This window comes from Neoarius graeffei, chromosome 7 (genome assembly GCF_027579695.1).
Source record: "Neoarius graeffei isolate fNeoGra1 chromosome 7, fNeoGra1.pri, whole genome shotgun sequence".
NCBI classification, from domain to species: Eukaryota; Metazoa; Chordata; class Actinopteri; order Siluriformes; family Ariidae; genus Neoarius; species Neoarius graeffei.
Window position 1 is genome coordinate 41412670 of NC_083575.1, and position 13843 is coordinate 41426512.

The 13843-nt window shown below is 40.7% G+C and overlaps 1 protein-coding gene across 1 annotated transcript; it reads right to left on the reverse strand.

Moving 5' to 3' along the window:
• Positions 1-533: 533 nt before the first annotated feature.
• npm3 (nucleophosmin/nucleoplasmin, 3) lies at positions 534-12367 on the reverse strand. The gene is made up of 5 exons (XM_060925665.1): positions 12198-12367; positions 11826-11911; positions 11578-11697; positions 8049-8142; positions 534-1184 (listed from the first exon to the last, which is right to left on the reverse strand). Exons 1-5 carry the CDS (start codon positions 12268-12270, stop codon positions 1075-1077), a joined length of 483 nt encoding a protein of 160 aa, XP_060781648.1. The 5' UTR covers positions 12271-12367; the 3' UTR covers positions 534-1074.
• Between the last annotated feature and the right edge of the window lie 1476 nt (positions 12368-13843).

Below are 13843 nucleotides of genomic sequence, written 5' to 3' on the forward strand. Positions count from 1 at the left end.
AAAAAAATTGTGAAAAATGTTTACCAGCTTAATCTCACACTAAAACATGACCGTAATCAAACCTTTAATTGAAGTAAATTCAGGGTTTTTTTTAAATCTAAAATAACACTGTCGCCTCACAGTGAGACAGTTCTGAGTTTGAACCTCGTGGCAGACTGGGGCCTTTCTGTGTGGAGTTTGAGTGGTCTCGTCGTGCTGATGTGGGTTTCCTCCCACAGTCCAAACACATGCAAATTAGGGCAACGTCTACTCTAAAATTGTCCATAGGTGTGAATGTGACTATATATTTGGACAACACAGAGCGAGGAATCTTAGACCAAAATGTCTCCAGGTCCTCAGCGCTCTCTTGCAGTATGTAGCTACTTTTTATAAGTTCTAGCAAAAACAAAGACTCTTTACTTAGTTTTTTAAAGAAACAGAATTGACTCCATAAATTGTCTGATTTATCATAAGAGAAATGTAATACTGTAAAGAACAGAAAAGTGGAATCATGATGTGTTAAAAAAAAAAGCATGAAAAAAGTAACCCATTCCTAAATCTGGAACCATTTTAATACAGAAAACCTATAAATGTACAAAAAAAGTCAACCATGGCAGTCCTTTGTGTTTCAACACTTATCGCTGAAATGCGCCATCAAAACCCTGACCACATTTAAAAATCACACTTGCACAGCTGCAGGAAATAGTGCTGGTGAATGTCCTTAAGGCTAATTAATTGTAATCCAACAGTATGAAAATGTATTTCTTAGTGAACCTTTAACTGTCCTTTCAACAAATGAAAAACAGTAACTACACAATACAATAGTTTTGTTCCAAAACGCCATGTGTCCTAAAGCATTACAAAGACAAGCAAACATTGCTTGTATTACACAAACACAGCATTCTGGAATTTAACAGGTTAACACTCCACACGAAGAATCACAAAAATGTACATGGAACTGGTCCAAACAATCCTTTTAAAAAATATTTCAAGCTTCATTTTATTTCTTTTTTTGCTCTGCAGTCCACTGTAACTGTATTGAAAAGAATTTATGGAACCTTAGATTGTATAAAACTTAATTATCATTTGCTGACTCTACAGTTTCTGCTTCTTTTTGGCTGGTTTAATGGGGGGCATTTCCTCCTCAGAGTCGTCGTCATCGTCATCATCATCATCACATACTTCTGACTCCTCATTCTCTGAAGCTGAATATAAGGAGAGATATTAGGGTATTAATTATTCATACAGCCAATAGTGCATTTTCAGTTCATCTATCAAAAACAGCGAGCATCTCTGTATCTGTCACATCTCCAATCGCACATGCTTGGCATTCTGAACAATTCGGCGTCCCTGCCCCAACACACCAGCTTTTCAGTAGGTGCATCCCAATTCTCTAAATGCCGCTTTCATTTCAAAGTCCAGGGTTGGACCTGGGTTTTTTTTTTTGACCAGTGTTCAACCCTTCTTTTGTCAATTCGCACCAAGTGAGCGAGCCAACACGGGTTATAACCTATGGTCATGACGATTCAGATAGGACCTGGATCACAACCTGGGAGACATGCATAATTAACTCACATGCTGGAAATGGGCAGATCTCTCTCTTTCTCATGCTCTTTTCCTCTTGGCTACATCATCTCTGTGCCTGTCGTAAGTGAGGCTTTCTCTGAGCTTGCTTTAGTACCCCATATATGATAACATACATAAAAAGATATTTTGATTCGTTTGTGCATCCAAAATAAAAAATTTGTGCTCAAACAGTTTTAGAGAAATTACCCGGTAAAATGTTTTAAGGATGTAGCATCGCCCAGCACCACATTAACAACTTAAGAAATAATGAAGCATATGTTTATTTGTATGCACAAATGATGTACAAACAAGCCGAAATACTTTTATTCATGTCTTCATCATATGGGATACCAACTTCACAAAGGTTCACCGCTTGCATGCAAATATGAAACCGTGTGAACTGGTGCTCGTGGTGTTTTAAGTTCATAAACGCACGCAGCGTGTTGAAAAACGGAGCACTTTGGCTCAGTGTATGGAGAGTAGTACCTACTAATAATAAAATCAAGGAGATGTGCGAGAACAGGTGCATGCTTTGTTTCAGCTGCATTGTTTTTGTTTTCACCCAGAACTCATGCATGCACTGTAACTTTAGTCGAGAAAAAAAAAAAAAAAAAGTCACATGCGGCTTGTCTTGTTTAACGTGCTTGAAAATAAACGAAGTCTGTAAGTTTTCACTGTGTGTGCCTGCAGGACAAAGCACTGTGCACCACCATTTGCATGAGACTCATTAGTCCGGCCCCGGCTGTTAGTGACCTGGGTGGTGCAATTCACGTTGAAACTGACCCTTGTCTGACCATACAAGATCACATTTTTAGACACAAAATCAACATGGGTATAATCCGGGTTGGCCACTCTGTATGAAAGGGGTATCTCTGATGCCTTCTAGACTCCTTGTGCTTCCACTCTTCAGCCCATGACCTATAAATCCATTAAAGCCTGACATCTTTAAGGATGCATCAGTTCAATTAAATGTGCTCTGAGGAATAAAGGGCAAGTCCTAGATCAAGGATAAACAACTGCTTTCTACCATGTGACAAACACAGGACAGCTTGATGCTTACAAACGACAATAAAACAGGAAGATTTGGATTTATAAACAACCAGCTGGGTTGTACAGTTATTACAAAATGACTAAAAAGTACAGTCTACAACTGTAGAAAAAATTTTCTTGTTGATCAAGTGACTTATCTGGATATCAGTATACGTCGACAAAATAGACTTTTCACTTGTTTTTACACTATTACGGACATGAAAGAAAAACCTAAAACAAAAACGTCCCGTCTTCCCAAATTATTAATAAAGAAAAAAAACTGTACTGAATACATGACCTTACATTAGTTTGTGTCCCCGGTTTGAAAAGTTACAGTGCTGAGCGTAAATGAGTACACCCCCTTTGAAAAGTAACATTTTAAACAATAGCTCAATGAACACAAAATTTCCAAAATGTTGACAAGACAAAGTTTAATATAACATCTGTTTAACTTGTAACATGAAAGTAAGGCTAATAATATAACTTAGATTACACATTTTTCAGTTTTACTCAAATTAGGGTGGTGCAAAAATGAGTACACCCCACAACAAAAACTACTACATCTAGTACTTTGTATGGCCTCCATGATTTTTAATGATCGCACCAAGTCTTCTAGGCATGGAATGAACAAGTCGGCGACATTTTGCAACATCAATCTTTTTCCATTCTTCAACAATGACCTCTTTTAGTGACTGAATGCTGGATGGAGAGTGATGCTCAACTTGTCTCTTCAGAATTCCCCATAGGTGTTCGATTGGGTTCAGATCAGGAGACATACTTGGCCACTGAATCACTTTCACCCTGTTCTTCTTCAGAAATCCAACAGTGGCCTTAGATGTGTGTTTAGTCATGTTGGAAACGTGCATGACGACCAAGGGCACGGAGTGATGGTAGCATCTTTCAGTATAGAGTAATACGTCTGTGAATTCATGATGCCATCAATGAAATGCAGCTCCCCGACACCAGCAGCACTCATGCAGCCTCACATAAGGACACTGCCACCACCATGTTTCACTGTAGGCACCATGCAGTTTTCTTTGTATTCCTCACCTTTGCGACGCCATACGGTTTTGAAGCCATCAGTTCCAAAAACATTTATCTTGGTCTCATCACTCCAGAGTATAGAGTCCCAGTAGTCTTCATCTTTGTCAGCATGGGCCCTGGCAAACTCTAAGCGGGCTTTTCTGTGACTGGGCTTTAGGAGAGGCTTCTTTCGTGGACGGCATCCATGCATGCCATTCCTCTGCAGTATACGCCATATTGTGTCACAGGAAATGGTCACCCCAGTTTGGCTTTCTACTTCTTTAGATAACTGCAGTGAACTTGCATGCCGATTTTCTTCAACCCTTCTCATCAGAAGACGCTCCTGTCGAGGTGTTAACTTCCGTGGACGACCTGAACGTCTCTGCAAGATGGTTGCAGTTCCATCTTTCTTAAATTTTTGTACCACTTTTGCTACAGTATTCTGACTGATAAGTAAAGCTTTGCTGATCTTCTTGTAGCCTTCACCTTTGTGGTGTAAAGAAATTATTTTCTTTCTCAGGTCGTGTCATTTCTCTTCCATGTGGTGCCATTGCTGACAGCCTGAAATGGGGAGGGGTTTTCTTTAAGTAACACCCTTTTATAGTCAACTGTCTGCTGGACACCTGTGTAATGACTAATTAGACTCACCTGTGATTGTATTCTTGTTTAATTATATATTTGTAGTCTACAGTTTAGCTTTGCTCCCAGAGACTTTCAGTGGGGTGTACTCATTTTTGCACCACCCTAATTTGAGTAAAACTGAAAAATGTGTAATCCAAGTTATATTATTAACCTTACTTTCACATTATAAGTTAAACAGATGTTATATTAAACTTTGTCTTGTCAACATTTTGGAAATTGTTTGTGTTCATTGAGATATCGTTTAAAATGTTACTTTTCAAACAGGGTGTACTCATTTATGCTAAGCACTGTAATATTCTCATGTCATGCCAATTGTACTGTAATCAGTGACTTGTTATTTAATTAAGCCTAGTTCTGCAGAAATATTAAAGCCAAACAAAACCCAAAAATAAACACTGTTTGCTGATCACAAGTGCCCTACGCATAGTTAAATTAAAAACAAAAACTTTATAACAGCAATTTATCCATTTTAACAGTTATGATCTTGGTAAAAATAGGCTTACCTGGACGCAACCATTTACCCTGAAACTGGATATCCACCTGTGATGTAACTGGTTCACTAGCACGCTGTTTACCTTTGTAACACAGAGCCATCAAATAAAGGCTTCCAATTCTAAAAAAATAAATTAAATAAAAATCCCCAGGCACCACCGTTCTCTCGGTGTCTGCATTCACTGCTTCAGCAGGGTTAAAAACAGAGAAAGAACTTCACTGTGCTGTAAAATATGACAAAGGCTTCTAATTCTAAAAATCTAATCAGAAATTTTCTGTAACCATGTGATTTTTACTGGCAACAAAATACACGACTCAACTTTTATTAAGTTTAAATGTCACTCGGCTAGATAATGTATACGGAGTACTGACAGATACGAGTAAACAGTATCCGTTATCATAGCAATGTGATTCTTGTTGTCTAAAAAGATCACCTTTCTCAGTGAATAAAAACAAACAAAAGCATGTCACAAAAATAAGGAAAAATAATTTTTTGGGAAAAACAAACAACCCACCCAGTGGATATAAAGTGTACACACCCCATTAAAATGATTTTTTTTTAACATTAGAAAAACCTGAGACCACAATAAATAATTTAAAAACTTTTCCCACCTTTAATGTGACCTATAACCTGTACAATTCAACTGAAAAACAAACATCTGTTTGGGGGAAAAATATAAACGTACAATAAGCTGGTTGCATAAGTGTGCACACCCTTAAACTAATACTTTGCTGAAACACCTTTTGATTTAATTACAGCATTCAGTCTCTTTGGGTCGGAGTCTATCAGCCTGCCACATCTAGACTTGGCAATATTTGCCCACTCTTCCTTGCAAAAGCGCTGCAAATCTGTCAGATTGCGAGGGCATCTCTTGTGCACAGCCCTCTTCAGGTCACCCCACAGATTTTCAATTGGATTTAGGATTTTCTACTGGTGAAGCCATTCTTTTGTTGATTTTGATGTATGCTTGGGGTCATTGTTGTGCTGAAAGATGAAATTCCTCTTCATCTTTCTAGCAGACACCTGAAGGTTTTGGGCCAAAATTGACTGGTATTTAGAACTGTTTATCATTCCCCTCCACCTTGACTAAAGCCCCTGTTCCAGCTCAAGAAAAAACACCCCAAAACATGATGCTGCCACCACCATGCTTCACTGTGGGTATGGTGTTCTTTTGGTGATGTGCAGTGTTGTTTTTGTGCCAAACATACCTTTTGGAATTGTGGCCAAAAAGTTCAACCTCAGCTTCATCAGACCATAACACATTTTCCCACATGCTTTTGGGAGAGTTGATGATTTTTTTTTTTTGTGCGCACGCAAAATTTAGCCGGGCCTGGATGTTTTTCTTTGTAAGAAAAGGCTTCCGTCTTGCGACCCTACCCCATGGTCCAGACATGTGGAGAATACGGGAGATTGTTGTCACATGTAGTACACAACCAGTACTTGCCAGAAATTCCTGCAGCTCCTTCAGTGTTGCTGTCAGCCTCTTGGCAGCCTCCCTGACCAGTTTTTGTCATCTTTTCATCAATTTTGGAGGGACGTCCAGTTCTCGGTAATGTCACTGTTGTCCCATATTTTCTCCACTCCTTGATGACTGTCTTCACCGTGTTCCATATCTAATGCCATGGAAATGTTTTGTGCCCTTCTCCTGACTGATCCCTTTCAACAATGAGATCCCTCTGATGCTTTGTAAGCTCTCTGTGAACGCTGGCTTTTGCTGGAGGATGCAACTGAGTAAATGCCTGAACTTTATTTGGAGTTAATCAGTTATTTTAATTGATGGCAGGTGTGAACCCAAATAGACTCAAGGCTGTAATTAAATCAAAAGGTGCTTCAACAAAGTATTAGTTTAAGGGTGTGCACACTTATGCAACCAGGTTATTGTACTTTAAAAAAAAAAAGTGTATCTAATTAATTTCATTTATTTATTTATTTATATTCCCCACCTAACTGATTTGTTTGTTTTTCAATTGAATTGTACAGGTAATAGGTCACATTAAAAGGTGGGAAAAGTTTTGAAATTATTTATCGTGGTCTCTTTTTTTTTTTACATCAGAAAAAACTATCATTTTAACAGGGTGTGTACACTTTATATCCACTGTATGTGTGATATATATATATATATATATAAAAACCACGGTATTATTGGCGATTGACTTTATAGGCAGCAAAAGGCTCACAGAGGCTGGGTATGAGTGTACTCACTGTTTACGTGAGTGTTTGCTCACTGCTTCAGTGATCAGGCTTATTTTTACAGCCAAACGCTCGACACTCAGGCATCTTCAGGGTTGTTTACAACAATTTAGAAGCTTTGTATCCACTAGATCTCAGCCTTGGTAAGTCATGTAGTGTGTAAGCGACATCACAATTTCGGATTCTATCGGGCAGCACGGTGGTGTAAGCGGTTAGTACGGTCGCCTCAAGAAGGTTCTGGGTTCGAGCCCAGCGGCTGGCGAGGGCCTTTCTGTGTGGAGTTTGCATGTTCTCCCCGTGTCTGTGTGGGTTTCCTCCGGGTGCTCCGTTTTCCCCCCACAGTTCAAAGACATGCGGTTAGGTTAATATGGGACGGCCTTGGGCTGAGGTACCCTTGAGCGAGGCACCCAACTCCTAACTGCTCCCCGGGCGCTGTTAGCATGGCTGCCCACTGCTCTGGGTTTATGTGTGTGCTCATTTGCTCACATGTGTTTTCACTGCTTCAGATGAGTTAAATGCAGAGAGGAATTTCACAAGCGTGTGATGAATAAAAAGTTGTTGTTCTTCTGTACTTAGAGCACGATATTTGAACCTCGGAGAGAGTAAGGTCTCCACGCCCAGGGACATTGTTTTTCTTTTAAAATAAAATCTGTACACAGTTTACAGGAACAAATATGAACAAGTGAACACTCAAACATGTCTTGTATGGATATTATCGGTCAGTATAATAGAGTTAGTTTACTTTCGGGTTTTGTTTGGCTTTAAAACAATAAATGCTACAGCTAAACCAGAGGTGCGAACATCAACATGTAGACACATACATGCGCAGTAATATTTAACTAATACTTATTCAATATGCAAATCACAGAGCACTGTGTATATGCATATTGGTTATGTTCAGTACAGGCATTATAGCTGTACAACAAATCATCAATAAAATAAAGTTGCTTTGAAGGGACACTTCATAAGCAGGAGCATCTCTTTTGGAAACTATGTTTGTCCTCGATGCCTCCTCACCTTGTTTACTTTACTTTCTCACATCCTAAGAAGCCAGAAAGGAAAACAAGGAAAGAACAAGGCACAATTAAAGATATGAAAATCACCCAAAGTTGGACTCCCCACTTACCGACGAGGTGTAATCCACTAACCGTCACTGGCCCAGTTCCTGATTTCAAGCGTAGTGTTACAGGTGCCATCAGTTCAAACTCTCCCAGGCTTACCTGAAACAGATATTACAATAAAATCAAGAATGTAAATACCACAAGTGAATGGGGTTTCTTTCTGTTTGGATTTTTACACTAGCTGACCTTCTACAGAAATATTCTCATTATGAACAGCTTAAGTTTGGCTTATGGTTGAGTAAGTTGGTCATGCGGTGTAAGGGCAGAGAAAGAATGCTGCATAATAATACAAGAATGAAAGGTTTCTGGGTGCAGCATAGTTATACTATGGTTAACTATGGGTATGGTTTTAGATACACTACATGCCCAGAAGTATGTGGACACCCATGTGTGCTTGCTGAACATCCCATTCCAAAATTGGTTCTCCCTTTTCTGTTATAATAACCTCCACACCTCTGGGAAAGCTTTCCACTGGATTTTTAGAGCGAGGCTGTGGGGATTTGCTCATGGTGGGCGAGAAGGGCTGGTACACAATCAGCGTTCCAATTCATCCCAAAGGTGTTCACTGAAGTTGAGGTCAGGGCTCTGTGCAGGTCAAACCATGTCTCCATGGAGCTCACTTTGCGCACGGGGCATCAGCATGCTAGTACAGGTTTGGGCCCCTTAGTTCCAGTGAAGGGAAATTGTAATGCTACAGCATACAGAGACATCCAATACAACTGTGCGCTTCCAACTTTGTGGAAAAGGTTTGGGGAAGAACCATATACGGGTGTGATGGTCAAGTGTTCACAAACTTTTGGCCATATAGTGTACATAACTGTTACCATAGGCTTGGTGACTGATCACTGGCACATGGACTATCCAGGACAAAATTCAATCTAAAAAGGCTCTACTATCAATCTATATATCTATCTACTAAACACTACAGTCTACAAGTTAATCTGTCTGCAAATTTGGAATATTTAATTAAAAGCTGCCAAAGCACAAATCCACTCTGTGATTTTTTTTTTTTTAAAGATTTTTTGGGGGGGGCTTTTTTCACCTTTATTGGATAGGACAGTGTAGAGACAGGAAATGAGCTGGAGAGAGAGACGGGGAGGGATCGGGAAATGACCTCGGGTCGGAATCGAACCCGGGTCCCCGGATTTATGGTATGGCGCCTTAGTCGACTGAGCCACAGCACCCCCACTCTGTGATTATTAGTTTGTATACTGCATCCTCTTGTGATACCGTATTAGGCCAAAACAGTAATGTCAGTTAACAAGAAATTAAACCAAATTACTGTATTTTATTAGATCAAGCAGATGAATAATATCAAATTTGTAGGATTTTGTATACTCACCATCCACACTACTAAGAACACCTGTCCACATGCTCATTTATGCAGTTAGCCAATCGGCCAATCACATGGCAGCAGTTGGGCAAGGGCTTCAGTTAATATTCACATCCGATCTATCATTTTAACTGTGGTACAGATACTGTATTGGTACTAGAAAGGCTTTGCATATTTCAGAAACAGCTGATGTCATGGGATTTTCAAACACAACAGTCTCTAGAGTTTACACAAAACACAAAAAGCAGTGAGCGAGCAACAGTTCTATGAGTGGAAACGCCTAGTTGATGAGAGGTCAGAGGAAAATGAACAGATAGTTCGATTAGTTCAAGCTGCTAAGGATATAGTTATTGATGTAATCACCCTTTACAACCACAATGAGCAGAAAAGCATCTCAGCATGCACAAAACATCACAGCTTGAGGTGGACATGCTACAACAGCAGAAGCCCACACCGAGTTTCACTCCTGTTAGCCAAGAACAGAAATCTGACTCTCTCATGGGCACAAACTCACCCAAATTATACCATTGTAGTTTAAAAAAAAAAAAAAAAGGCTGGTCTTTTTCTAGTCTTCAACTGTCCAGTTTTGGTGACTCTGTGCCCATAACCTCAGACTTCTGTTCTTGTCTGACAGGAGTGGAACCTGATGTGGTCTTCTGATGTTGTAGCCCATCCACTTCAACGTTTGATGTACGGTGCGTTCTGAGACGCTTTTCTGCTCACCATGGTTGCAAAAAGTGATGAGTCACTATAGACTTCCAGTCAGCGCAGATCAGTCTGGTCATTCTCATTTGATTTCTCTCAACAACAAGGTGTTTCAGCCTGCAGACCCTCTGTACATAGGATGTTTTTGTTTTCTGTACCATTGTGTAAAAACTCTAATGTATTAAAAATCCCAGTAGATCAGCCCATCTGGCACCAACAACCATGGTAACAGAAAACACATATTTTCCTCATTCTGATGTTTGATGTGAACGTTAACTGAAGCTCTTGACCTGTGTCTGCATGACTTCATGCACTGTGCTGCTGCCACATGATTGGCTTGATAAGATAAGATAACCTTTTATTATCCCACAAGGGGAAATTTACATTGTTATGGGGCGGCCTTGGGCTGAAGTGCCCTTGAGCAAGGTACCTGACCCCTGACTGCTCCCCGGGCGCTGTAGTATGGCTGCCCACTGCTCTGTGTGTGTGTGTGTGTGTGTGTGTGTGTGTGTGTGTGTGTGTGCGCCCGCGCTCACTGCTTCAGATGGGTTACATGCAGAGGATGAATTTCACTGTGCTTGAAGTGTGCATGTGACAAATAAAAGGTTTTTCTTTCTTTCTTTCACAGCAGCAAAATATCGTCTCGTCTTCTTCTGCTTTATCCGGGACCGGGTCGCGGAGGCAGCAGTCTAAGCAGGGAAGCCCAAACTTCCCTTTCCCCAGACACCTCGGCCAGCTCCTCGGGAAGAACACCGAGGTGTTCCCAGGCCAGCCGAGAGACATAGTCCCTCCAGTGTGTCCTGGGTCTTCCCCGGGGGGACATGCCTGGAACACCTCCCCAGGGAGGCGTCCAGGAGGCATCCGAAAAAGATGCCCGAGCCACCTCAGCCGATTCCTCTCCATGTGGAGGAGCAGCGGCTCTACTCCGAGCTCCTCCCTATCTCTAAGGGAGCGCCCAGCCACCCTGCGAAGGAAACTCATTTCGGCCGCTTGTATCAGCGATCTTGTTCTTTCGGTCATTACCCAAAGCTCATGACCATAGGTGAGAGTCGGAACGTAGATCGACCGGTAAATTGAGAGCTTCGCCTTTTGGCTCAGCTCCTTCTTCACCACGACGGACCGGTAAAGCGACCGCATCACTGCGGAGGCTGCACCGATCCGCCTGTCGATCTCGCGCTCCATCCTTCCCTCACTCGTGAACAAGATCCCGAGATACTTAAACTCCTCCACTTGAGGCAGCAAAATATATAAAGAGAAAAAGATAAGGAGTAGTGCCAAAGTACTAAGTATACAAAAAAAAGTGCGTATATAAGAAATAAACTACAAATGTAGAGATTAAAAAATTAAATTTGCATAAATTAACAGGTTAATTGATAAAGATAATTGCATAAATGAGCAGATGTACAGTACAAGTGTTCCTATTAAAGTGGATAGTGTGTATATCCATAAGAAAATTAATTAATTACAATTAAAAAAGTCACTAAAAATTACATTACCATGGGAAGACAAGATATGTGGAGATTGGCTACTGGCACTGAAATCTTCTTCCCTTGGTGATTCATGGCAGTCACCTCCACCACATTGTTCTCTTCTTTAGCTCCCTCGCCAAGGCAGACCTACAGCAGGTGGGAAGACAAAAGGTGTGGAGAAACGGTGTTTAAGAGAGAATATCGATATATTTTTGGACACATGTAGAGGCCTACCTTTAAAATTCAAGATAAAGATGAAGTGTACTACTACACACCGTACGGAGTTCTAAAAAATGCTCTAAATCCTCTTCCTCATCGCCTTGAAAGGTGTAGAAAGGCACGTCAGAGGATAATTCACAGCCTTCAGGAGAACACAACAGTTACAAAGTCTGACTGTAATTATCATCACTTTTCAACTACAGCATACATAATTGCAACAAATTGCTTTAACAGCAATGTATAATCTCGTGTTTAAATATCCCATTAGCCGACTTTGCCCCTTTTTTCCAATTATACGAGTTTCTCCCCACTAAAATTGGATTTTTGCTCCAGTTGCTCATGTAAGCGTTATATATTTCTGATCCACGTGTTCGCTCGGAAGCTAACACTTAACTAGCCAGAAAACCCCCCCAAGAAATTCAACTTACTAAAAACATAGCTCTCCAGTCGTGATTGTGGACCGGTTAGACTGCTCGAACTCTCGTCCTCTAAAAACGACATGATTTTCAGTATACAAGACTTCAATTGAACTGAACGTTAATAACGCAAATCTTCAATTTTTCAAGCTAGCTTCAAAACATATGACGAGTACACCAACTCCGTCGCAGGAATATGACGTAGTCAGCACGAACAGATTTGTTTTTACACGCTTTTGATTCAGCTCTTGTTCAGTTAATATAAATGTATATTTTACTTTTTTTAAGTGACTTTCTTGGGTCCTACAGGTGGTTATTATTATTATTATTGTGGTTGAATTGACCCTTAATTAATAAATATAAATAACACGCAACACAAATTACCATCAACTCACAGAACTAATTAAAAAAAACATACTCTGGTGGAACAGTGAATAATAAACACGGTCAGATGGCATCTCCATGACAACAAGGAATTTAAATTTGGTTACCCATTGAGGTGCCCAGAATTTTTCAGACTGCACTGACACTTTGTTAAGTCAAGTTTGTTTCTATAGCACTTTTAACAAAAGACATTGTCCCAAAGCAGCTTTACAGAATTTGAATGACTTGAAACATGAGGTAATTTTATCCCTAATCTATCCCCAATGAGCAAGCCTGTGGCGACGGTGGCAAGGAAAAACTCCCTCAGACGACATGAGGAAGAAACCTCAAGAGGAACCAGACTCAAAAGGGAACCCATCCTCATTTGGGCAACAACAGACAGACAACATGACTATAACATTAACAGTTTTAACATGAAGTCAGTTTCGTTGATGTTATAACTCTTCATTGATGGAAACTTGAGTGCAAAACTGTTCATGACAACTGCAGTCCTAAAGTTAGCAAGTCAACTGTAGTCCTCAGCCATAGAAGCATTACTGTGAGTGTCCAGAGTGTCTTCCAAGTGTGACTTTCAACTGTCCATATGGGGCCATCCTTCACAGGGGCAATGTGATGAGACTCCAACCAGACACAGGGCATCAGGATGGATCATGCAGGTCTGAGGAGCAGAAGAGGTCAGCATCTTGATCTCAGGATTGACATCTAACTCAGAGGGACAGATTGGGGGGGGGGGGGGGGACACAGGTTGTTAGGTATGCCCAATGTCACCTGAATAAGTAGGAACAGTATACATTTTGTGCGGAGTACAAGCAGGGACTCTGGCAAAGCCATCTATGACAGCATAACTGAAAGGGGAGAGCCAGAAGGTGTAAGGAATGAGGGAGCCCTGGGACATAAAGCAGCCAGCCACTACACCGTCAACAAACTCAAGTGAGCAAGTGAGTGGGGGACTGACAGCATCCATACATCCCAGTTTACCAAAGCACTATAGCTGAGGACCCTCCAGCTCTAATCCTTTACCTCATAAACACTATTAACAAAAGGCTTGACTAAACAGATACGTTTTCAGCCTAGACTTAAATGCTGAGACTGTCTGATTCCCAAACACTACTTGGAAGGCTGTTCCATAACTGCCGGGCTTTGTAAGAAAAGCCCCACAGTTATGGAACAGCCTTCCACTTAGGACATTTGCTGCATGCGACCTTTTCACCAAAGATTTCACGTCTAAATAAATAAAATGACTTGAAATGTATACTGCAAAGAGCATGAAGCCT

Coding starts and splice junctions, on each gene's coding strand:
- npm3 (XM_060925665.1), bottom strand. CDS start 12,270: ATGTCGTTTTTAGAGGACGAGAGTTCGAGCAGTCTAACCGGTCCACAA. Junction 11,698..11,825: donor ATTTTTTAGAACTCCGTACG/GTGTGTAGTAGT, acceptor CACCTGCTGTAG/GTCTGCCTTGGCGAGGGAGC. Junction 1,185..8,048: donor TAGTGGATTACACCTCGTCG/GTAAGTGGGGAG, acceptor CCTTATATTCAG/CTTCAGAGAATGAGGAGTCA.